The 25021-nt window shown below is 51.9% G+C and overlaps 1 protein-coding gene across 1 annotated transcript in view; it reads right to left on the reverse strand.

Annotated features, from left to right (window-relative positions):
• The window catches only part of ZDHHC18 (zinc finger DHHC-type palmitoyltransferase 18), a 29092-nt gene that overhangs the window by 2318 nt on the left and 1753 nt on the right, over positions 1-25021 (reverse strand). Inside the window, exons 2-9 of the mRNA XM_046660893.1 lie at positions 24841-25017; positions 20323-20483; positions 5871-6020; positions 4172-4309; positions 4009-4057; positions 3445-3547; positions 1807-1919; positions 843-942 (exon numbers count right to left, since the gene is read on the reverse strand). Coding sequence (XP_046516849.1) covers positions 843-942; positions 1807-1919; positions 3445-3547; positions 4009-4057; positions 4172-4309; positions 5871-6020; positions 20323-20483; positions 24841-25017 — 991 coding nt within the window. The remainder of the gene's footprint in view (positions 1-842; positions 943-1806; positions 1920-3444; positions 3548-4008; positions 4058-4171; positions 4310-5870; positions 6021-20322; positions 20484-24840; positions 25018-25021) is intronic.

Below are 25021 nucleotides of genomic sequence, written 5' to 3' on the forward strand. Positions count from 1 at the left end.
TGCCAGCATAAGTATAACCTGCCCATCCCCAGACCTGACTTGAGAAAGAGGTGGGGGGGCCAGGCTGGGATCCCTTAGAGAACCCTCTATGGGCACAGAGAGAGGGCAAGGTCCCCACTTCCTAGTGTGCTGCCCAGGAATCATGCAGGAGCTGAGGTCTTGGGTGCCTGGCTGGCTGGTTTGGCTTCCTCTGACACAGGCTGCCCCCAACCCACCCCCAACTCTGCCTTCTCTACCTGGAATCCCAGCTCTATCCTATCGGCCAACTCCATACAAAAAAAACAAAAACAAAAACAGAAGAAAGATCAATAATCATTACAAAAAGAATGAAGGAGCCCACAAACCAAAGCAGCCCACGGAGGCATCCTCTCTCACAGCCCGCTGTCTGAGCCGACTGCTCACTGGTCCTGCTTCATCCCAGGCCCCTGGCTCAGCAGGGCCCAGCAGCTCCCCCAAGTGGGAGGCCTCTCACTCAGTCCGCACCCTCACTCACACAGGGCTCGCCCTGGCACAGGCAGGGACTTGGCATGGTCCCCTTGGCGGACTCAGGGGCCCTGGCCTCTCTATCCCGTCACTCCTGCCACTGATAGCTGGGGGGACCTAGGGCCCAAGGCTGTGGGAACCTGGGTTTGGGGAGCAGACGGTACAGCCATGGAACAGTGTGGGGAAAGCCACGCAGGGTGGGAAATAAATACGAAAAGACTTGAGTCTTTGGCAGCTCTGCTTCCCTCAGGTGGAATGGGGAGGGTCCCAGCAGGTGTGGAGGGCGGCAGGTGAGTGCGCAGGGGCGGACAGGCCAGCAGCTGGCAAGTACTGAGCCCGGTTCAGGGGTGGCCTCCTACCATGCTGGCGTCGGACTTGGCTCCGCAGGCTGGCTCGTCACTTCTGATGGGTGAGGGCAACACGGTGTCGGACTGCACAAACCCCCTCCGGTCAATCAGGCTTCCAAAACACAAGTGGACACATGAGGGCCCTGCCTGACCCCAGAGCTCCAGGCCAGAGGCTGGATGGCGCAGTCTATCTCCCAGCGAAGGAAAGACCCAGCCGTGGAAAGGCTGAGGAAGGGAAGCTGCTCTCCAGTTGGTGACTCAAGACCCTTCCCTTCTAGAAAGGCCCTCTCTGCACTCTGGATACCTGGCTTTTGGTCACAGAATTTATTCACTGTTAATTCAAACTGGGCTACCTTTCTCTCTGGCTGCCAAGAAGTCAGGCTGTGGGTGAGGGGAAAAGCAAGGATGAAAGGGAGATAGTGTGATTCCTACTGTCCCTCCCCCGCTCAGGCAGGATGGGTAACAAGCATACCGAGCAGAAAGAGCGGGGACGGTGTGGGAAAGTCTAGTTCCCACAGTGGCCACTGCAATTTAACTCCCGTTCTGGCGCTCTGGCACCCCCTGGTGTCGGGACGGATGGAGCGCTGCCCCGCAGGGCTGAGCCACCAGGGTTCTCTTTGGTCAGGAGGGAGGATGGAGGCCCCAGCCAGTGCGGCCATCAACTCAAGGGCGGCCAAAACATTAATTGTGGTAATTCCTGGGAGTAAGATTACATGTGATATCTAATACTCTTCTTTTTTATATTTTATACTTAATTTTTTCTACAATGAGCACATGTGATTAAAAATTACAACTCTCCACAGAATTCCTTTACATGACAAATGCCCTCATCTGCATTCAGCAGGGGATTGTGGACAGAGGGAACCTGTGGTGTGGGGAGAGGTCTGCTGATTCCAGAACCTCTTTGAGAGGTGTGGACTCACTCCCAATGGCCAGGCCAGGCCCTGTGACTGCTCCCCTGAGCCCCCTGGCTTACCTGGGAGGTAGGGGGCCACAGAGCACAGCACAGCAGTTGGTGATTATACTTTTATGGCTGTAGGGATTGACGGAGGCCTCACCGCCCCTCTTGCTGGACCACGAGCCTTTGATCTACAAGCAGGAAGGAGGTCTGGGTCAGGCACCCGCCTTCACTTCGCTTTTCTAGGAGGGAGGTCTAGAGGCTGGGGAAAACCGGAAAATTCTGAAACCAATTCTGGCTAGACTACTGGAGGGGACATGTCTTTAACCCAAGCCGTTCAGTGAGAATGTGGGGGACTGCTGGATGTCGAGGGGCAGCCAGCAGAGAGCAGGAGCTCCCAACCAGGACAGAGAAGAGCCAAAGAGAAGTCTCCAAAGGAAACTTTTTGGGTGTGTCCTCCCCTCTCTGGCTGGCCACCTATGAAGGGGGCTAGAACAAGGGCACAGGGCTCAGGCTGACCTGGCTGTGAACCCTGGCCCTGCCAGTGACTCACTGCATGACCCTGGACAGATCACCACTTCTCTGAGTCTCAATCCTCAGCTGAAGAACAGGGAACTCTCTGAAAGCACGGCTGGGGCATTAGATGAAACCCTGCCCACGCTAGCTCTGTGCAGCTGGCTATGGAAGGCACTGAGGAGTTCAGCAGGAAGGGATACCTGCTTGACCTTAAGCCAGAGTTTTCCAAACTTATTTGGCCATAACACCCCTTTCTGCTTATTAATCCCTAGTAATATCTTGCAGAACAGCACCCAGGAAATCGCCTTGAGAGATGCTGTCTGATGTCATTTCTTCTCTGTATCTATCACCCAGCATATGATCCTTTATCATGTATGTTAAGTTTTGTTTCCCTGAATGAGAGGCTGAGGTCAGGGAATGTATTTTCTGTTGGGTGATGGGCCTCTGAGCAGTATCAGGTGGCAGGCCCTGGAACAGATATTCTCATTTGCTTTTTTATTGTTAGGGAGGACGTGAAGGGGAGGTCACGTCTGGCCCAGGGCAGGGCCCACAATGGGTGCTCAAACAATGCTTGTTGGTGGAAGTCTGCAAGGAAGCAGGTAGGGAGGGTTGATGGAGTCTCCTGGTCCTGTCCTGGTTGCCCCCTCAATAAGGAGGCCTCAGGGAGCCCCAGAGACACCCTGAGAACAGTCACATCTCTGCTAACCACAAGTGCAGTGTGTGGGGCACAGCAAGCATAGCCATGGCTTCTAGGTGCAACCCTGGCTCTGTCCCTGGGGAAAATAACTCAGCCATCAAATGGAGAAAAAGTATCCCTGTTCCTTGTGCCTCAGAGTTGGCAAAAGGACTCCAAGAGATGGTGGGAACTGAAAGAACTCTGGAAACCGTAATGTGCAGGCCAAATGTTAATGAATGTTATGGTGTGAGTGCTGCTCTTGTGAAGTTAGGGAGAAAGCAACTTGGGGGCCCTAGGAGCCTGCACCAAGGGGCCGAGGCAGGTGGGGGCCTCAGAAGACTGCACTGGGTCTCCCAGGGCAGAGCCGTGAACACTGGCAAATGTATGGCTGCCTTCTGTCTCCACCCATGTCTCCCCAGCAGTCCACGAGTCAGGACTGCCCTGAGGCCACTCCAGGCTCCCTCAGCCCTGCGCCCTTCTGAGGATCCTGCCCAGGAATGAGGGGTTGCGCCAGCCTTACTCACGTCTTCATTAGTTGTCAGGTTGGAGGCGACGAGGTAAGTGTGAAACCCTGAGAGGCCCAGGATGGACCAGATGGAGAAGAAGCAGATCACCAACTCCAGCACAGTGAGCAGGGCAGTCAAGGACCCTACGGGATGAGGGCTGGGAGCCTCGCCTGCACCTAGGAGTTGGCCACACCCAGCCTTTCTCACCTATCCTTCCACACAGCTATTTCCCCAGAAAGGAAATAAGGTTGTAATCTTCCTGTGGCCCATTCACCACTTCTCAACAGGATCGCCTCCTGGGCTCCAAGGTGGGTTCAGGAGCCCCCTTCAAGAGCCCAGGGAGCTTGGTGTCTTAAGGGAAGACAGGGACTGAGGCTCCTGAGAGTTCTCGGCCACCCCAGCCCCACAACAGCCTATCAGCTCTCGCCCGGGCATGAACAGAAGCAGCTAGGATATGGGATTCTAGAGGACAAATATCGGTTCTCCACCACTCCCCTCTGTTTACAGGATGAGGTGTGGGAACCCGCCCCAGTGAAGGGGCCTCAGTTCCTACCAGGGCGTCCACTAGCCCACAAAGGATATCTCGCTGGTGTCTCCTTCAGAGTGGAGAGGAAGTTGCTTCCCTGAGAGCCTGGGAGGAAGAAACAGAAGGCACAGTTCAGAGGGACAGTGACCACAGCCCCTTGACCTGGCTGAGCCTGCTGGCCAGCCCCTCCCACTCACCCCTGCCCCTAGCCCAACTTACGCAGCGTCAGGTGGGTGACCACACAGGCGAAGATGAAGGCCGTCAGGAACGAGAGGGAGAGAATAAACGCATAGAAGAAGCGGTAGTTCCGTCTCCCCACACAGTTGCCCACCCAAGGGCAGTGATGGTCAAACCGTTCTGGAAAAGGGCCACGGGAGATGGGTTAGCACCAGCCTGGCCTGCAGCCAGCACAGGTATTTACAGAGGCCTCATGCCACAGCTGGGGCCTTCCTATCCCCTCACTCTCTCGGCACCAGCCGACCCTCAGTTCCTCCGGCACTCCTGCTCCTGTCCTCTGTACACCGGATCCCACTGCCTCACACATTCTTTCCTGTCACTTTGTCTCTTTACCTGGTTGAGGGTAATTCCTCCTCCATGTCTCAGCTGCAGACCTACTTCCTTCAGAAAGTCTCTTCTGACCCCAGACAAGGTGAGGCCCCTGCTATCTGCCCTGTTGCCCTGGCCCTTATCTTCTGCAGCTCTTTGCCCACGTGTGTTTACACACTTATTTACCATGGGCAGACTGGCCAGTGAGCCATCCTCAATAGTAAACTCCATGAGGGGCCTGTGCTGGCCTCACACTGAGCTGAATCCCAGGGTCCAGCAGTGCCTGGCACAAAGAAGATACACAAAAAGTACTTGTTGCCTGGTCTATGACCCTGGCCACATGTCAGCACCCAATGACCCCATTCCCTTGCTCAGAACTAGTGGCCCAGGGACAGCTGGGCTGCTACAGAACCCATGGAGAACGGGCATCAGAGACCCGGTCAGAGGGCTGAGCTCACCCCAGCGCTATGTCACCAGGGGTGGGGTCACACTCAGACTGAGGAAGAAAGTCCCCTTTGGGAATGTGGGTTACAAGCACACTGCAGGCCTCACGCCAAGGCCAGCGCCCTTTACAGGGGGTGGGTGGGGCAGATTCTCAGAGATGAATGACACCCACTGAGTCACCCGCTTCACTGCCTGCCGTCACGGGGTGTTCCCCACAGTACTCTTGCTCAGACATTGCTGAGCTAGCGTGATGAGCTCACTACCCTGGGGACCATGCACAGTCACTGTGGCTTAGCTCACCTGGGTCCTCTCACATAGCATTTCCCTTACGACACCCTCCCAGGGGCATACCCTTGGTCCCCATCAAAGCTGCCTGGCCTCTGGAGAGCAGGGAGAGGGGACAAAACAGTCTCTGGGTCCCCAGTGACCAGTGCAGTTGTGGGTCAGGAGCTCAGCTTCCCATCCTGGCTACATCCTCTCCACTTCACCAGCTTAAACTCTGTTCTCAGATTCTTGTCCCTCCCAAATCCTAGGAATCAGATCAAAGTATTCTAGGATAGCTGGCCTGGGCTACTGGATGGTACATAATTCTCTTTTTGGCTCAAATGTATCTAGAATGTTAGTGCTCCAATCTCTGGTTCCTGGGAACCTAGACCTACTGAGGATCAGGTTGAGGCCTGGGAAAAGGGTTCAGGGCCTCTCTGCGTCCACCCCACACTTCAGAGCTGGGGGAAGGAATCCACCAGACCTGGGCTGAAGCCAAGACACCACTGGTCACACTCAGAGCCCCTCCCCATGGTCCCTCCTCAGTCAAAGCAATCTGGGTGAACCAGCCTGGATATTTCGGACACACTGCCCACTCCCTGTCTCCAGGGCTCCATCTCTCTCTCAGGGCTCCCCACATCCCTCTCTGCTGCCTCCCACTCACCCACACAGTTGTCGCAGACACTGCAGTGTGAGGTCCGGGGTGGCCGAAACATCTTGCAGGTGAAGCAGTACTTCAGCTTCACTATCTGCCCATTGATCATCACCTCCCGGGTCCGAGGTGGTGGCCGGTATGTGGAACTGCCTGTGTTGTCTGAGGATGGGAGGAGAGAAAGATGGGGGATGTTCAAGCCCAGAGCCAGGAGCCCCAGCTGGGGGAAGCCACTGCTGCCTGGCTGGGACAAGAGGAGCCTCAGGGGAACTGTTTCTGGGGAACAATTGTTGGGGTAAAATGCCAGCCTAAGGTGGGGACAAATACTCGGAGGTGCTATCCCCTTACTGAGACTTGCTGTGTGCCAAGCACTGCGCTAAAGCTTTCCATACCAGCTCACACACCACTGGCCTTACACCACTCTGAGGAGGGCTAGCAGAGAAGGGGGCCCCAGGAAGGCCTAGTAAGGTTTATCTGCATCTGCTCAAGCCCAGATCTAAGTTCCAGTTCCCAGGAGGCTCAGGAGACGGAGGGACAAAGTCAGCAATGCTATGAGGAGACAGATCCAGAATGTGGGATGTCTACAACACTACTGGCCTGATCTCTAACAAAAGTCAAGTCACTTACAAAAAGAGAGGAGAGATGGTTCTAAATTAAGAAAGATTTAGGAGACGTAAACAAATGTAATGCGTGATCCTAGATCGGATCCTGTTTTGAAAAACAAGACACAGCAATAAAAGACATTTGGAGGGCAACTGGGGGAAAATGACTATAGATTCAAAATATGGGAACTATTAATTTTCCTAGATGTGACAATGGAATTACAGTTATGTAGCAGCCTGTCCTTGGATTTTGAAGATACATGTTGAAGTATTTATAAGTAAAGTATCTATGATGTCTATAATTTACTATAAAATGGTTTAATAAGAATTATATAGGGGCTGGCCCGGTGGCACAGCAGTTAAGTGCACACATTCCGCTTCTCAGTGGCCTGGGGTTTGCCGGTTCAGATCCTGGGTGCAGACATGGCACCGCTTGGCAAGCCATGCTGTGGCAGGCATCCCAGGTATAAAGGAGAGGAAGATGAGCATGGATGTTAGCTCAGGGCCACTTTTCCTCAGCAAAAAGAGGAGGATTGGCAGCAGTTTGGCTCAGGGCTCATTTTCCTCAAAAAAAAGAAAAAAAAAAAGAATTATATGTATACAGTCATGTGCTGCATAACAATGTTTTGGTAAACAACAGACCACATATATGGTGGTGGTCCTATAAGATTAGTACCATACAGCCTAGGTGTGTAGTAGGCTGTACCATCTAGGTTTGTGTAAGTACACTCTGTAATTTTTGCACAATGATGAAATCACCAATGTTTTCTTAGAACATATCCGCATTGTTAAGCAATGCATGACTGTATATGTATATATACAATACAAATAAAATACACTAGTAACAACTATGAAATCTAGAAGGAGAACATACAGGAATTTGTTGTAATAATTCTTCCCACTTTTCTGTATGTTTGAAATTTTTCATAATAAAAATTTTAAGAGAAAAAGAAATGTAGAGATATATCCATGAATTGGACAAGTCAATATTAGAAAAGGATTTATTCTCCCTAAATTAATCTGTAGATTCAACATAATCCCAGTCAAAAATCCCTGTAGATTTCTTTTTTTTTTTTTGAGGAAGATGAGCCCTGAGCTAACTACTGCCAATCCTCCTCGTTTTGCTGAGGAAGACTGGCCCTGAGCTAACATCCATGCCCATCTTCCTTTACTTTACATGAGGGATGCCTACCACAGCATGGCTTGCCAAGCAGTGCCATGTCCTCACCGCGGATCCGAACCGGTGAACTCCGGGCCGCCAAGAAGTGGAACGTGAGAACTTAACTGCTGCGCCACCGGGCCGGCCCCCCTGTAGATTTTTTTTTTGTAGAAATTGACAAACTCAATCTAAAATTCATATGGAAACGCAAAGAGCAAAGAATGGCCAAGGCACTCTTGAAGAACAAAGCTAGAGGATTTATATGACTAGATATCAAGACTTACGATAAAGCTATAGTACTTAAGACAGCTGGGTTTGGGTGCAAGGGGAGAAACGCTGACCAATGGAACAGAGAAGAGAATTCACAAACACATCCAGTACATCTATGATCATGTGGTTTAAGGCAAGTGCAACACTGCGATGCAGTGAAAGAAGAGGGTCTTCTCCCCATAAACAGTGCTGGGTCCACTGGATGCACAAATGTATCTGCACCCTGCCTCCCACCAATCACAAATTCAATTTCAGATGGATTAAAACTCTAAATGAAAAAGTTTTAGATAAAAAAAAAAATAGGAGAACGACTTCACAACTCTGGAGCAGACTTCTTAAACAAGACACAAACGGGCTGATCATAAGAGAGCGATTTGATAACCTGCATTGTACCAAAATTAAGAACTTCTGTTCATCTAAAGATATCATAAAAGAATAAAAAGGTGACCTTAAAGACAAATACGGGGGCCAGGCCCGTGCTGAGTGGTTAAAGTTCTGCGTGCTCTGCTTTGGCCAGCTCGGGTTCGTGGGTTCAGATCCCAGGTGCAGAACTACTCCACTCATCAGCCATGCTGTAGTGGCATCCCACATACAAAGTAGAGGAGGATCGGCACAGGCGTCAGCTCAGGGCTAATCTTCCTCAAGCAAAAAAAAGAGGAAGACTGGCACAGACGTTAGCTCAGGGCTAATCTTCCTCAAGCAAAGAAAGAGGAAGATTGGCAATAGATGTTAGCTCAAGGTGAGTCTTCCTTAGTGAAAAAAACAAAACAAAACAAACAAGGACAAATACAGTGTGATTTCACTCATATGTGGAAGATAAACAAACACAGAGATAAGGAGAACAGACTGGTGGTTACCAGAGGGGAAAAGGGGTGGGGAAGGGTAAAAGGGGTAAAGGGGCACACGTGTACAGTGATGCCTGGAACCTAGACTTTTGGTAGTGAACATGATGCAGTCTATACAGAAACTGAAATGTACACCTAAAATTTACACAATGCGGGGCTGGCCCTGTGGCTGAATGGTTAAGTTCACGTGCTCTGCTTCAGTGGCCCCAGGCTTCACCAGTTCGGATCCTGGGCATGGACCTAGCACCACTCATTAAGCCATGCTGAGGTGGTGTCCCACATAGCACAATGAGGAGGACCTACAAGTAGAATATATAACTATGTACTGGGGGGCTTTGGGGAGAAGAAGAAAAAAAGGCTGGCAACAGATGTTAGCTCAGGTGCCAATCTTTAAATTAATTAATTAATTAAATTTATACAATGTTGCAAACCAATGTGACCTCAATAAAATTTTTCTTTTTTTTGAGGAAGATTAACCCTGAGCTAACATCTGCCATCAATCCTCTTCTTTTTGCTGAGGAAGACTGGCCCTGAGCTAACATCTGTGCCCATCTTCCTCTACTTTATACATGGGACGCCTACCACAGCATGGCATGCCAAGCGGTCCCATGTCCACACCTGGGATCCGAACTGGTGAACCCTGGGCCGCCGAAGCAGAATGTGGGAACTTAACGGCTGCACCACCAGGCTGGCCCCTAAAATTGTTTTTTTAAAAAAGGTGACCTTCAGAGTAGGAGAAGACATTTATAATATGTTTATCTGACAAAAGACAAAGGATTTGGACCCAGAACATATAAAGAATTCCTGGGGCTGGCCCCATGGCCGAGTGGTTAAGTTCACGCACTCTGCTTCAGCGGCCCAGAGTTTCGGCAGGTGGGATCCTGGGCGCAGACATAGCACCGCTCATCAGGCCATGCTGAGGCAGCGTCCCACATGCCACAACTAGAAGGACCCACAACTAAAATACACAACTATGTACTGGGGGGACTTGGGGAGAAAAAGCAGGAAAAAACCAAAAAGATTGGCAACAGTTGTTAGCTCAGGTGCCAATCTTTTAAAAAAAAGAATTCCTATAAGTCAGTAAGAAAAAGTCAGACAGCTGAATTCAAATGTGGACAGAAGATTCAAACCAGCATTTCATAAAAGAAGCTGTCCCAACAGCTAATAAATACACGAAAAGGTCATCAAGAAAATACAAATTAAAACCACAATGTGCTACCACTACACAAGTACCAGAAGATCTAAAATGAAAAAAATTTTTAAAAATCAAGCTTTGGAAAAAACGTAAAGCAACTAGAAATCTCATGTGGTCACTTTGGAAAACCCAGCCCAGCATACACCTCCCCGGCAACCCACTCCCAGTGTCTCCCCAAGAGAAAGGTGTGTGATTTGAGGTGCACCAAAACACAGGCACAAGAGTGTTTGCAGCAACAATTCTCACAATAGCCCAAATCTGGAACTACCCAAAAGCCCATCAATAGAATGGCTTTTAAAAATGCAGGATATTCACACAATGAAATTCTATACAGCGGGGCCGGCTCGGTGGCGCAGCAGTTAAGTGCATCCATTCCACTTCGGCAGCCCGGGGTTCACCGGTTTGGACATGGCACCGCTTGGCAAAAGCCATGCTGCGGTAGGTGTCCCATATATAAAGTAGAGGAAGATGGGCATGGATGTTAGCTCAGGGCCAGTCTTCCTCAGCAAAAAGAGGATTGGCAGCAGTTGGCTCAGGGCTAACCTTCCTCCAAAAAAAAAAAAAATTCTATACTGCAATGAGAACAAACAATCTTCAACTGCACACAGCAATATGAATGAATCTCAGACACACTGTGTAAAGTGAAGAAAACACACATGTAAGGACACAAAGTGTTCAAAAACAGGTGAAAGTAATCTATGGTGTCAGGAGTGTGGTTACCTGGGGAAGGGTGACAGGGATCAGAAAGGGGAACAAGGGAAGGCTTCTGGGCCACCATTTGTATATTGTTTCTTGATCTGGGTGCTGATTACATGTGTGTGTTCAGCTTGTGAACACTCAACGAACAGAATACTTATGATTTGTACAGTTTTGGTAAGCCTATTATTATACTTCAGTAAAAATCTAAGAAAAAGAAAAAAAAAAAGAGGGTTTAGTAACTTGTCCAAGGTCATGCAGCTGGTTTACAGGCAGAGCAGGGGCCTGAACGCAGGTCTGCCATATGCAAAGCCCACAATTCTACCCACTGAGCCTCTTGATAGCCCAGGCCACAGAGGACCAAAGTCCCCAGAGCAGTGGCTCCTTCCTGGACAGAATTCTGAGGGTCACACAGGGCTGCCTGTGATCCCAGCCCTCAGCTATCTCCCAGCCATCACTTCCACTGGATCAACTCCCCAGATAATATCTCCAGTCTGGCCACTTGCCTCCAAAGATTATTTAATGAGCGCCTGCCATGTGCCAGGCACTATTCTAGGTGCTTGGCAGGCATCAGTGAAACAGACAGACTCACATCCTCAGCTACCACACAGACTTTGGCTAGGCTGTTTCACCACCACCTCAACCACAGTGCGTTTACAATGCAACCAAGCATCTGAGCATCTCTTCCTTAAAACCAGCAGCATGGGCAAGGGCAGGGGACACACTCTGAAACCTGGTTTTGCCACTGACTGGCTGTGCATGAGGTTGAAGCCAAATGAACTTCTCTGATCCTCAGTTTTCTCATCTGTAAAACAGGAATAACAGGTGGAATAGGGCACGAATCCTGGCTCCCACCTCTCACTAGCTGGGTTTCTCCTGATACCATGGTATGTGTGATAGGGCAAATCCTTTAACCTCTCTCTGCCTGTTTCCCGGATCACTGAAATGGGGATAGTAATGGTACCCACCTCACAGAGTTGTTATGAGGGTTAAATGGGTTCATATATGTTTAGTGGCACAAAGTAAATGCCTAAGCAGTGTGCACTGTTAGTATTAGCTTGTAGAATTACTGAGAGAGAAGGGAGGAGGCGAGGGAAAGAGAACACTTTCCTGAGTGCCTGCTCTTTACTGAGCACCTTGCATCCATTATCTCCTTCAATCGTGACAACATCCCAGGAGGTAAGGTTGTCACTATCATCTCTAGGTTACAGTTAAGGAGACTTTTCAGTGAGGTTAAGTGACTTGCCCAAGGTCACACAGCTAGTAAGTGGCAGAAACAGGATGTGAACCCAAGTTTCTAAAGCTTGGGCTTGAGGTATTTTTGTAAATTTTTTTTTTTTTTAGAGATTTTATTTTTCCTTTTTCTCCCAAAGTCCCCCGATACATAGTTGTGTATTTTTAGTTGTGACTCCTTCTAGTTGTGGCATGTGGGATGCTGCCTCAGCATGGCTTGATGAGCGGTGCCACGTCCACGCCCAGGATTCGAACGGGCGAGACCCTGGGCCAACGAAGCAGAGCACGGGAACTTAACCACTCGGCCATGGGGCTGGCTCCTATTTTTGTAAATTTTAAAGTGTCATAATGAGTGTTATTTATCCCTGCCTGGTTCCTTAGGTCTGCCGATGGCACAATCTAAGAGCTGGGAAGAACTTCAAAGAGCATATAACATAGCCCCTGGCACATGGCAGATACCTGATAAATGTCCCTTTGCTGGCTGCCTCTGTTCTAGTCCCTTCAGTTTACAAATGAGGAAACAGGCCCAGAGAGGTTAGAGAATTTGCCCAAGGTCACACAGCCAGTGAGTGGTGGCGAGGCAGGGGAACTCAGTTTGGAGTCTCCTTGCAGACCTTTCCTTCTGCCTCATTCCTGCCTGGCCAGGTTCTACCTTCATAGCCCTTCACTCTCTACTCCCAACACCTTAACCCAGGCCAGGCCCATGTCACCAAACAGCTTCCCCAGAAGACTTCCTGCTCCCAGCCCCTCTACCTTCAACCCCCCTTGCACACACTGCCACATTCCTCTCAATAACCTCTTTCAAGTCACTTCTCAGCTCAAAACCCTTTACTGGCCTCCCCTAAAAAATAAGAGAAAGGACACACTTCTTATCCTGCTATTAGGGCCCTCCACAATTGGGCCCAACCTCCATTCCCAGCTTTTCTCCCCGACTCTTCCCCCAGGAGACCCTGGAGCCTCGGGCTTCCTGCCCCTGCTCCCACCAAGCCCGGCTCCTCCCTTCCCTCTGCTCACCTGGACTCACTGAGCCCTGTCTGGCCTCCAGCAGCTTCTCTGACCACTTCAGCCTCGGGGGCTCTCATGCCTCATACACAGCACCTGAGCACACCCACTGCTCCATGCTGAGTAGTGACAGGACTTCTGTGTGTGTGGAGACTGTCTCTCCAACCAGACTGTATGCCCCTGGAGAGCAGGGATGGTGGAACAAACAGGAAGTCCTGGGCCTAGGAACTATGGGGCAGCAGGCAAGGAGGAGAGAAAATGTGCTGTGGACTCAGGCAGGCCTAAGTTCAAATCCTGACCCTTCCATTTACAAAGGTACTTAACCTCTGTAAGCCTGCTGCTGCGTCTATAAAAACAGACGAATAGCAACAACTCCCTTGAAGGGTTGGCAGGACCAGGAATAGTACACGTACAGGAACTGGCATGGTACTGCCTGGTAGCTGTTTTCACAGGGCACAGGCTCTGGAGTCTAAAACACTGGGTTTGAATCCTGGATTTGCTACCCACTCACCACTTAAGGAAGTCCCTTCACCTCTCTGAGCCTCAGTTTCCTCATCCGTAAAACAGAGATGAGAGTCCCAGTCTCACGGGGCTGTGATGAGGGCTGAAGGATATGCTGCAAGGACAGCCCTGAGCATGGTGCTGGGTTCATGGGAGCCTCAGTGCTGACCAAGAGTTCACGCTGTCACACTCCAGCTCTTTACAAAGCTGTTGATGCTACTCCGAACCCAACCCCTAATCCTGCCCCACAGGCCCCAGGTCCCAGCTCCTGCCCTGCCTCTGCCCACTGTGGTCTCCCAGGCTTGGACACAGGCTTTGGAGCCAGACAGATATTGTGGGTATGAGTCTTGGCCCAATGACTAACTAGCTGTGTGATGTGGGTCAAGTTGCTTAACTTCTCTGTGCCCTCATCTGCTAAAAAAAGAAAATAGGACATATTGAACCCAACTCCTAGTGCTGTTAGGAAGATTAGGAGAGAATTCATCAAGTGGGTTTAGCAAAGTATCTGGCACCTGGAAAGAGCTTAATAAACATTAGCCATTATTATTATTATTGTTTCTATGAAACACTATATTCTAAACAACTGATTCATGAAGAAACTTCAGAACACAACCCATCTGTGAGTGAAGGGCAGCCACAGACTCTCTTCAGGACAAAGAGAAAAGCTACTGGAATCCTCGCTGGATTCCCACAGGCCCTCCCCAGGGCATAGGGGCGCCCAGGCCTCTCCCCCAAGGCAGGGATGGAACTCCTACCAGTTTGTTCTGGCCCCAGCAGCCAGGCTCCCCCGTCTCTTGAACTCTGAGAATGAGGAAGTGACACCTTGCGCACACAACTTCCTTAGGCTGCCAAGAGGCGGAGACAGAGCAGAGGAGAAAGTGTAACCCTGGAGCAAGGGTGCTGCCCAGATGCTGAATGAAGCCACCAACTACAGGGCTCTAAACCAGCTGGGTCAGAGGAGGCTTTTTGGGGCATGCCACCACAGAGGCTGAACCCCACATCGAGGGAGAACAAGCAGCTGTCCTACTGCTTATTCTCAGGCCAGTGCTGACCAGTCACATCCTGGACTCAGCCTCAGAATCCTCCTGAACCCACTCCTCCCAGCAGCCACTACCAGTGGTACCCTGTTAGTGCCCAGAGCAAGTCTATTTGCCATTCCTGACCACAAGGCCCAAGCCTCTGAAGTTTCAATAGAGGAAAACAATTTTCAAAGGGTACTGACATTCCCTGTCTTACTCGTACACAAAAAATGCTCTGGGGGCTGGCCCGGTGGCGCAGCAGTTAAGTTCGCACGTTCTGCTTTGGTGGCCCAGGGTTTACCAGCTCGGATCCCAGGTGCGGACATGGCACCGCTTGGCAAGCCATGCTGTGGTAGGCGTCCCAAGTATAAAGTAGAGGAAGATGGGCATGGATGTTACCTCAGGGCCAGTCTTCCTCAGCAAGAAGAGGAGGATTAGCTGTAGTTAGCTCAGGGCTGATCTTCCTCAAAAAAAAAAAGCTCTGGGCTGGCAAGGAGCTGTGTGCCCTCATTTTACAGATGGGGAAGCCGACTTTGCACCAAGAGCAGAAGGTGGGGCTGAAATTAGAACCTTTGTCTTCCAAGGCATTCATTCATTTGTTTGTTCTTTCAAACACTGGCATCTACTACGTCAAGATATTGTGCGAGGCATGGAGGTGGCAGGTGAGGGGAGAGTAAGGGGCAGGTACAGAGAGATAAGCCAAGTATGCTGGCTTCGTCCACCCAGTTCAGAAAATAGTTGTGGAAGAAATTAACAGGGATAATAAGAGACGTTATCCTTGCCCTCAGGGAATCTAAGACCGACTCCAGGGCTCTTTCTGCTTCAGGCTCTTCCCCAAGAAGTAAAAAGGCTCCCCCACTTAGTGAGGCGCTCCTGCTCTTCCAGGTGGGAAACTAAAGCCCCCAGGGATGTGGTGATGAGGGGAAGGCTCCTCCTCACCAAATGGCTGTGAGAAGCCAATGAATCGCTCACACCTTCCTCCTGACCAAGGGCATGCTATGGTCTCTCCACCCCACCACAGCCGCACGAGGGGCAGGCAGGCGTGCCAAGGTCAGAGCCTGAATGGCTGGGGCTCACCATGAGCTATGAGAAGGCTTTAGCGAGGGAAGGCCAGGAATCTCTACCCGCCCTGCTAGGCCCCGACAGTTGCCCTTCGCTTGTCCCCAGCTGTGGAGGAAACAGCTGCAGGGCTGCGGTCTCCCCTGCTTCCAGGGCAGCGCAAGGTCAGCCACAGTGCCCAGGTTGTGAGTGCTGGGCCACTGTGATCCCCATCTGAACATTTCTGTTCATTCCTGGGGTTTATGGAGCCCCTACCACATCCAGGCACAGTGATAGGCCTGGGGATATAGGAAGAGCTCAGCCTAAGGGCACAGGGAGCAGAAGTGGATAATTACAGTCAGTGTAAGAGGCACTGTGAGTCAAGCGTGGGGACTCTGGGGCCAGTCTGATCTCATTTTGAAACCTGGTCTGACGACTTGTTAGCTTGTGACTTTGAGGAAGCTGCTCAACTTCTCTGAGCCTCAGTTTCCTCACTGGGTCATAATAATATCAACCTTGTAGGATGATGGTGCGAATTAGAGATGTAAAGGTCTAACCCACAGCTAGCCAGTTAAGGGTATTCCACAGAACACAGGGAATATGTGGGGTGGGGACAGGAGGCAGTATGCAAGAGAGCAAGAAAAGACTACATGGCAATTAAGCTGGATCAGAAAGAACGAGATCATGGGCTCACTGGGAAGGAGGGCATGGCAGCAGAGATGATCGAGGGAGCAAAGGCACAGAGGCATTAATCTGCACCAAGCGGCTGTGGGAGCCCGGAGTGGCGGGAGGCGGGGGTGGGCTGGAGTTTGCCTTGATCCTGCAGGCCGTTGTGCCTAAGTGGGTGAGTTTTCAGGAAGGTGAGAGATGATCTGTTTCCTGGCTGTGATACTAAGTAACACTGAATCGCATGATGAGAAAGTTACTCCATTTTCAATTCTCTTTCAAGCCTGTGACTCCATCAAGGGGAAAAGTCTCGACTTTTAATATCTAATACCTGTGATGCTCACAGGCCTCAAAGTGGGTGCTTTCCACAGGCAACTGTAACCACCAAGAATTCTGTAACATTGTTATGTTCTTGTTTTTACCATTATCTTCTGTTCAGAGCAAGTGACTTTCTGCTTACAGGAGTGATATGAATTTTCCTTGTGAAATGCATTTAAAAGCAAGCCATTTAAAGGACAGTACTAAAGAACGAAAGTACAAGGTGAGACGCAGAAAGGGGACAAGTCACGAAGGTTGTACTCCAGTGGCCGAGCTTCAGGAAATGCTGCTGAGGGCACTAGGAAGTCACCCAAATTCTGAGCCAGGGAGGGCCAGGGCCAAATCTGGGTGTAGGAGAGACAACTTGGATTGAAGGGAGAGGCCAGGCATCGGGGCGTTGTCAGCAGAGTCCCGAGCCAATCCATGTGGAAAACAAAGCAGGTCTGCCCCAGGGCATGGGCTTCAGAAGGACCTGAGGGGAGACATCCTGGAGACACACAGGATGCGATCTGTGACCTGCTGTGTGGTGGTGGAGACAGAGGCAGCCTTTGCGTGTCCTGTGAGCTGTAACTCTGAGTGTCTGTCACTTGGATTCAGATGTTTCCATTCTCTCCAATCAGACTGAGAGCTTCCTGGGGACAATATTCTCACCTCCTACCTCTTTTCCAGGTGCCCAGGGCGCCTGGACTCTGTGTGGCCCTGCAGGGGGATCCAGTCGCATAGCTCCCTGGCTGAGAAGTCAGGATCTCAGGCCAGGATGACCAACTGCCCTGGTTTGCCTGTAACTGAGGGGTTTCCCAACAAGGCACGTGACTTTCAGTGCTAAAACAGGGACAGTCCTGGGGAAACTGGGAGGAGCTGGTCACCCCCCGGCCCCCCAGACGGTCCTTGCACAGTTGGAGCCCTGGGCCAGATCCTGTTGGGCTGGAGTTGCTGGCCTATGAGGCCACAGTGAGAAGCTCACACTGTCTGCAAGGGCCTGGGGCCAGGTAATCAGTTCACATTTATATGAACAGCACCACTCACCTCAGAGCTGGCCCCTAACCTTCTGGAAAAGTCTCCGTGACCTTTGTCCTTTTCAAGAAAATCTGCTCCACCCTGACTAGAAACCTACTGGCCACACCCCCAAATTTGGCTCCTGTTCAAGTTTGAGAACTCAAAGGCCCCAAAGATGCCACTTTCCAGGCTTCCCAACTGTTCTCAAAGGGAAGTGTCCGACCCTGACACTCAGGACCCCACAAGACTGACCCCACCCCATCCTCCAACAGGAATTTCCCAAATTCTCTGAAGTATTCCTTGTGTTCCAGCCAATATGGCCTGCTCAGGGTCCCACGCCTGTACCCCTTCCTTCCCACTTGGTCCTCTCCTCCTTCTGTTCCATCTGCCTGGAGGGCTCCCTTCACACTTCCTGTGCTTGAACACCACCCAAACTTTAAGGTGCAGCTCAAGGCACCTCTTCATAAAGCCTCCCCAAACCCTCCAGGCAGAAGACGCTCCTGATTTCTCTGATCCTCTTCCAATGCCTGACCTCACCTGTGGCAGCCAGTCAGGCCATCCACATTGGACTAAGCTAGCTTGGAAAACACCAGAAGGCAGGGCTCACATCAGATTCGTTTTTGAACCCCATGCCTCAGCCTCGCCACCCCACTACCCTCCTATCTCCCCTACCCCTCTGAAGTCAGGAGTCAGCCTATAGAATTAACACACAGATAGTCAAACCCATAATGCCTAATTGGGAGAAGTTTCAACTGTCTCTCAACCAGTCACCTGGGGACAGTAAGTAGGACCTCCACAGAGGCTCGTCCACTCAGCCAAAGTCACTGAGCCTTCCACATGGCAGACAAGGTGAATAAGACATTCAGGGTCCAGGAAAGGCTACTGGGCCTGCCCAATAATTCTGTAAGACTACCTACAGCACAGGGCCAAGACGGAAGGACATGACACTCTGGGAATGTCATGGAAAGTCTGGCTCAACTGGGCTCACAAAGGCTTCCCAGAGCACGGGACACTTGAGCTGAGACATAAGGATGAAGGGGGTGTGGCCACGTAAGACTAGGGCTGTGTCCCTGTGGCCATCTCAGAAGAGAAAGCAAGGGGTTTGGGAAACAGGTACACACTCCGTCTCCGTGCCTCCACTCCCCAGCCATGTGACCAGCTGCCTCAGTTTCTGCATCGGTACAGCCAGGCTGTTGTAAGTATTTGTAGGGATAATGGATGGGAAGCACTCAGCACATGGTCAAGCTCTCCCCAAACATGGGGGATTACTGTTGTCAATATTACCCAAACAGCTCACAGAGGCCAGAGGATTCCAGGCAGCCAGACCTCTGAGCCAAGGCTGAACTGGACAACAATCCTGCCTCACGATTAGCCTCAACCTGGAGGGAGGAGAAATGGGGCTGCTGCTGAGCCTCTCCTGCTCCCAGGTGGACTGGCCAGGTCAGACCGTGGGATTTTGAAGGAGCAGAAGCCGAAAGGCCAAGTGGCAAGTGGCCCAGGGGTGTGAGGGGGAAGGAAGCTGGATGCAGGCAGAGAAAGACAGCAGTGAGGGCGCGGCTGAGGATGGGCCTGAGACAAAGACCAGACAGAGCAAGAGAACATCCTCTTTCTTCCTGCCCACCCTCCTGAGCTGCTCCAGAGAATGAGTGGAATGACTTTCCGTGATGGAGGCTACAGGGCTCTGACATTTACAGCACTAGGTCTCTTCAGGGCCAGGTGGGTATTTAAAAGTCTGTCTGACAGTCACCCTGTTAGGGGAAGCAGCCAACCACGGACCGGAAACCCCTGATGTGTGCAAATACCCACATGGCTTCTCAGCAGGAAGGAGCTTGGGTGGAGCAAGCTGAGATTAAGGCCCTGGCCCCAGTGCCCAGTCACCCAGGGGAACCCACACAGCAGTCTGGGAGGAATCAAGGGCCACCTGGGGTGCCTTGGGGCACAGGTTCTTTCTGGCCACACTGGCCTTCCTGCCATTCTTCAAACACACCAGCTTGTCTACCACTCGGGGCTTTTGCCTTTACTGTTTCCAGACCACCAATTACTAGCTCCATCGTACCATTCAGGGCTCATCTCAAGTGCCACCTCCTCTAAGAGGCCTCCCCTGACCACCTAAGCTAAACTAGCCCACTCCCCACACCTATTACACTCTTCCCCCAGATACCCACACACTCAACCTCTCATTTCTGCAGGTCTTTGCTCAGATGTCACCTCCTTCTCGAGGCCTTCCCTGACCCTCCTATTTGAAGTCATACACCCTCCCCCAGCTCTCATCCTCCCTCCCTGCTCTCCTCTTCTGTCTGACATCCTAGATATTTCATTGTTTGTTTACTGTTTTTCTCCTCCCACTGGAATGTCAGCTCCAAGAGGGCAGGGATTATTGGCAGACTGTTCAACTCTGTATCGTCAGCATCTAGAAAAGTGCCTGGCACAGAGTAGGAGCTCAATAAATGTCTGATGAGTGAATGAATAAGTGTGTATGAAGGTTTAAGAGCAGGGGCTCTAGTCAGACTGCCTGGAGCCTCATCCCAGCTCTTCCACTTCCTGTGTGATCTTGGACCAATTACTTAACTCCCTGAGACTCAGTTTAATTAATCAGCAAAAGGAGGATAACAACAGTCCCTACCTCACAGGATTACTGGGGAATAAATAAGATCATGCACATAGAGAGGTGAAAACAGCACCTGGCTCCCGGAAAGCACTCAGTACTACGCTGGCCGCCATCACGACCTTCACTTGCTGGCATTTCTTGCTTGTTTATTTGCTCCCTTGTTTGTCATATGTCTCCTCCACTCTAGCATTAGCTCCAGCCTGCCCTGCTCACTCTCATATCCCCAGTTGCTAACATAGTGTGGGAAGGGAAAATCAGGCCTCCTCTCCAATCAAGGAGCTGGGAGACACAGCTTCAGCTGGAGTAGGAGCCTCACCGATCTGTTTCTCCAGGGCAGCTGCCTCACAGACGGTGGCCCGGGGCAGGATCCCAGGGTCGGTGAAACTCGTCTGCAGCAGGCAGCTCATGACGAAGAAGAAGAGGATGCCAGCGATGATGGGAATGGCGAGGGTCAGCTGGCGGGCCAGGAAGGGACAGCTAGAGAGAGAGAGAGGGAGAGAGAGATGAGCAGATACCCCAAGGGCTCCCTGGGGCACAGAACTACAGCACTAGGCAGGTGGTCTCATCTCTGCAAACACCACCACAAGCTTGAACGGAGCCTCCCCCTGAGGCAGAGGAACAGCCCCTAGCTAAGTGCAGCCACTCCCCCTATCAATGCCTAGAGCGGTCATCACTAACTGATCCTTGTACTTTACCCCCTGAGCCCACGGCAGATATGATCAATAGATCGCAGCTCTCTTAACCCCTGCATTTAGCTGCAGCCTCAGAATCCTTCTTAACACAGAGCTTCAGGCAGCCACTACCAATGAATTAGACTGTCACTTGAGATGAACCATCCATAACAGTGTTCACTCATTCATTCAGCCAGTCATTCACTCCACAAATATTTACTGAGGTCTTCTCCGTGCCAGGCAATACCTTCAACAAGCAGTAGGAATAATGGCAGTGAATAAAACAAGAGTCCCCTGCTCCCTCAATGAGGCTTACGGTCTAGTGGCGAGAGCAGACATATAAACAGAGAATTGCCACCCAGGGCTTTGTGTGCTATAATGGGGAAGGGGAAAGTGGCAGAACAGTCAGGAAAGGCTTGCTGAAGGAGATAACGCCTGAGCTAAAACCTAAAGAATGAATACGGTCAGCCAGATGAAGGGGCCCAGGGGAAACAGCATGGTCCAGCCACTGCCATTTTCCCCTGAAGGCTGGCATCCCAAGTGGTACCTGACAGGGTGAGGGACTGCCATTCGGGAGATGACCAGCTGCTGGGAGGCCCAATTCAGCCAAAGTTCCAGGAGCTGGCACAGTAGCAGGAAGTGAACCTGCTGATTCTGGAGCCTCCACCGTCAAAGGCTCCAGCCTTCAGAGAGGCCTCTGAGGAGCAGAGTTGGCCAAGGCCAAGGGCTCCAAGCAGGCCACGTTCTGCTCCAAACACCTCCGTGCTCCCGGGGTCCGAACCTCAAACAGAGCCAGGTCCTCCATGTCACCCACGTGGCAACTCAACCAGTTCATGTGCAACAAGTGGTGCGCCTAGGGGTGCGAGGGGGATGGGATGACTTGAAGTCTGAGACCTGCAGAGCCCACAGAAACACCAAGTCCTAGCCCCCGGAGTTTACAGAGGGGGCCTGTGGCCCACTGCCAGATCCAAGGTCACCCAGCCAGCCAGTGACAGGAGTGGAGTCTTTGGAGTCCCAGCAAATGCTCTCCAACAAATATTTACTGTATTGAGCACCTACCACATAGCTGGCCCTGTTCTAGGCACTGAGAATACCACAGGGAGGAGAATAAAGTCCTACTCTCATGGAGAAAGACAGGCAAGAAACTAACAAAAAGAACACGCACAGGATGTCAGATGGTGACAAGTGCTTCAGAGAACAGTAAATCGGGGCAGAGGAGACAGTAGGGAGTGGGGTGATCTGCTACGTTATAGGCATGGTCGGGGAAGGACGGAAGAAAGTGAGGGAGTGAGCCACGAGGCTATCTAAAGGAAGGGTGTTCCAGGGGCCGGCTCAGTGGCACAGCGGTTAAGTTCGCACATTCTGCTTCTCGGCGGTCTGGGGTTCAATGGTTCGGATCCCGGGTGCAGACATGGCACCGCTTGGCAAAAGCCATGCTGTGGTAGGTGTCCCATATATAAAGTAAAGGAAGATGGGCATGGATGTTAGCTCAGGACCAGTCTTCCTCAGCAAAAAGAGGAGGATTGGCAGCAATTAGCTCAGGGCTAAACTTCCTCAAAAAAAAGGAAGGGTGTTCCAAACTGTGCAAAGGCCCTGAGGTAAGTATGTGCAAGGAGGCCAATGTACCTGGAGGGGAATGCACAGGGGATAGTGGGAGGAGATGGGGACAGAGAGGAAGCCCATTATCAGGGCTCTGGCTCTTATCCTGAAAGCCAGGGAGGACTCGGATCTGACTTAGAATTAAAGGGGCACTCTGGCTGCTGTCTGGGGGTGGGAAGTAGGGCAGAAGCCGGGAGGCCTGGGCAATAATCCACCAAACCAAAGAATGGGGCAAACCCATCCTAAGAAGGAAAGGCCCTAGAGAGCCACCTTCATCTTCCCCCAGAGAAACGGGAGGGTGTCAGGGCCTCTGACCCGCCACACCCTCAGCAGCAGCATTCCTAAGTGCCAGGTTCCCACTGACCTTTCACTCCAGTTCAGAGCCAGGTGAGCTCTTGGCTGGAACCCAAACCCTCCCACCAACTCCACCACCCCAGGTGAGGAGGACAGACACAGAGGCAAGACGATTCACAGGCTCTCCTTGAACCCAGAAGTCCTCGCTTCCTCCCTCTGTGGGGACAAATCCGTCACCAGTGAAGATATATCCACTCAGCCTAGAGAAGGTCCTGCTTCTGAACTGACCGACTCGCCCTGTGCAGGGTCACAGGGGCCAACCACAGCACGCATCACTTCCTCCTGCCTCAGCTGCAGCCTGCCTGGGAGGACCCGAGAGAGCTGGGGGGATACTGGAAAAGGCACTTTCAAAACACCCACGTAGGCTGGCTCAATGAGGGGGATCTGAAACTCAGCCCAGGGGCCATGCTGGGGGCTGGGGGCACCCCAGAGCCTCTGCTTGTGAAATTATCCCGGAACTTTTTATCTACCGTGACTCAGAAAGGAAGGGCAAAAGGGAGAAGCCAATTTGTAGAAGTCCTCACCTTGCTTCAAGGGAAACCCAAGATTGCAGCTACATGACCCGGCAGCTGGAAAGGGTACCTCGGGGCTGTGCCTTTGTGGCAGCCTTATCATGGCCACAGGCCCTTGGGAAGGGTTTTTTGGTGAAGACACGTAATAGCAGCAGCCAGCATTAAGTGCTCGTTACCACTAAAAGCTTATGTGTGTGACTTCATGGCACCCTCATGACAACCCAAGGGGGTGGGTACTATTATAAAGCCCATGTTATAGATGAGGAAACAGGCTCTGTGGTGAAGCAACTGCCCCGAAGTCACACAGTTAGTGTACGGTGGAGCTGGGATTTGAACCAAGCCTGTTGGCTGGAGAGACAGAGTTCTTCACCACACTGTATAATTAAGTAAGACCACAAAGGATGGAGAGAAACTAGGAGGGGAAGGTGGAGCTCATGCAGCACGGGGTGGGTGTGTGCAAGGAGTCACACAGCAGGTGGCTCAAGCCAGAGACCAAGAGCAGAGTGGAAAACTTCCGATACAAATATGTGACCTGGTAAAGCGACAGGTACCCCTTCCTCCATCAATAAAATGGTGATACAGTGTGGGCCAATCCTGGGTCACTAGGGATATGAAGAGGTCAAAAACCCATGGGGGCAAACATGACCTGTCACACGAAAGTACTCTGGATGCTCTCGAAAAATAAGAAGGCATTACTGCAGCTGTTCCTGCTGTGGAACAGGCCAGGGGGATGCTCTGGAATTTTGAGAAGGGAAGAAAAGCCAAGAGGTCAGGAGGTGGGGGGCAGGAGCTTGGGAGATGTCTGAGGGGACAGGAGGAGGCTGATGGGGGGACTGGAAGCTCTGGGGAAACTAAGGAAAGTGCTGGAAAGGGAAGGGGAGGCATGACAGACCCAAAGATGTTTGAGAGAAGACTGCCTGAGGGCCTAGTGTGAGAATGACTGAGGAGATAGCAAGGGGGGCGGGTCTGAGAGTACAGAGGTGATGAGAGGACCCTAGGGGGACCCTAGACGGAACGGAGAAGATGGTTTGGAACTTTGTGGTGGGATTATATAGCCAAAGGACACGGAAGAAATTCAGAAGTTTTGTCTGGATGGGCTATAAAAAAAGATGCCTCAAGGGGTCAGAAAGAACCTGGGGAGTGGGCAAAAGACAGTCCATGGGATAGGCAAGAGTGAGGGGATCTATCCGAGGAGCAGGGGAGGCCTGGGGGGCAGATTCTAAGAGGGTAGAGAGGATGGGGGTCACGGAGGGGCATGGGAGGGTGGTGTCCCTGGCAGAGACTGGCAAAGGCTGGGTGCCAGGGAAGGATGGGGGTGCCAGGGCGGGGCCAGAGAGGATGGGGTGGCTGGGAGTGGCGGAGGCGACCAGCATAGATAGCGTATCCAAACAGGCAAGGGAGGACCGGCAGAGGGGACCAAGGAGGACGGCTTAGAGATATGCGAGGAGATTGGAGAGGCCTGAGGGCAGATTCTGAGAGGCAAGGGAGGATGCAGGCCGTGGAGAAGCAGGGAGGGGAGGGTGCCTGGCAGGTGCTGGGAAGGGTGGAGTGTCCCGGAGATGGGAGAGGACGGGATGCCCAGCAGGGGACCAGAGGGGCTGGAGTGCCCATCATGGGTGGGGAAGATGGGGTACGCGGCAGGGAGCGGAGGGGATGGGGGCTTGACGGGGCGGGGACGGGGGTCGCCGCCGAACTCACTCGAAGACGAAGAAGAGGACGGTGGTGGTGAGGATGAGCAGCAGCGTGAGTGCGAAGATGCCGCCGTGGCCGGCCAGCATGAGGCGGCCGCCGCAGTAGAAGCGGTTGCGGCCCGGGAACACCTCCCACTTGCGCCGTGGGCGGCGGCCGATGCTCCCGCTGCCGCTGCCACTGCCGCTGC

This window comes from Equus quagga, chromosome 5, assembly GCF_021613505.1.
Source record: "Equus quagga isolate Etosha38 chromosome 5, UCLA_HA_Equagga_1.0, whole genome shotgun sequence".
Lineage (NCBI taxonomy): Eukaryota > Metazoa > Chordata > Mammalia > Perissodactyla > Equidae > Equus > Equus quagga.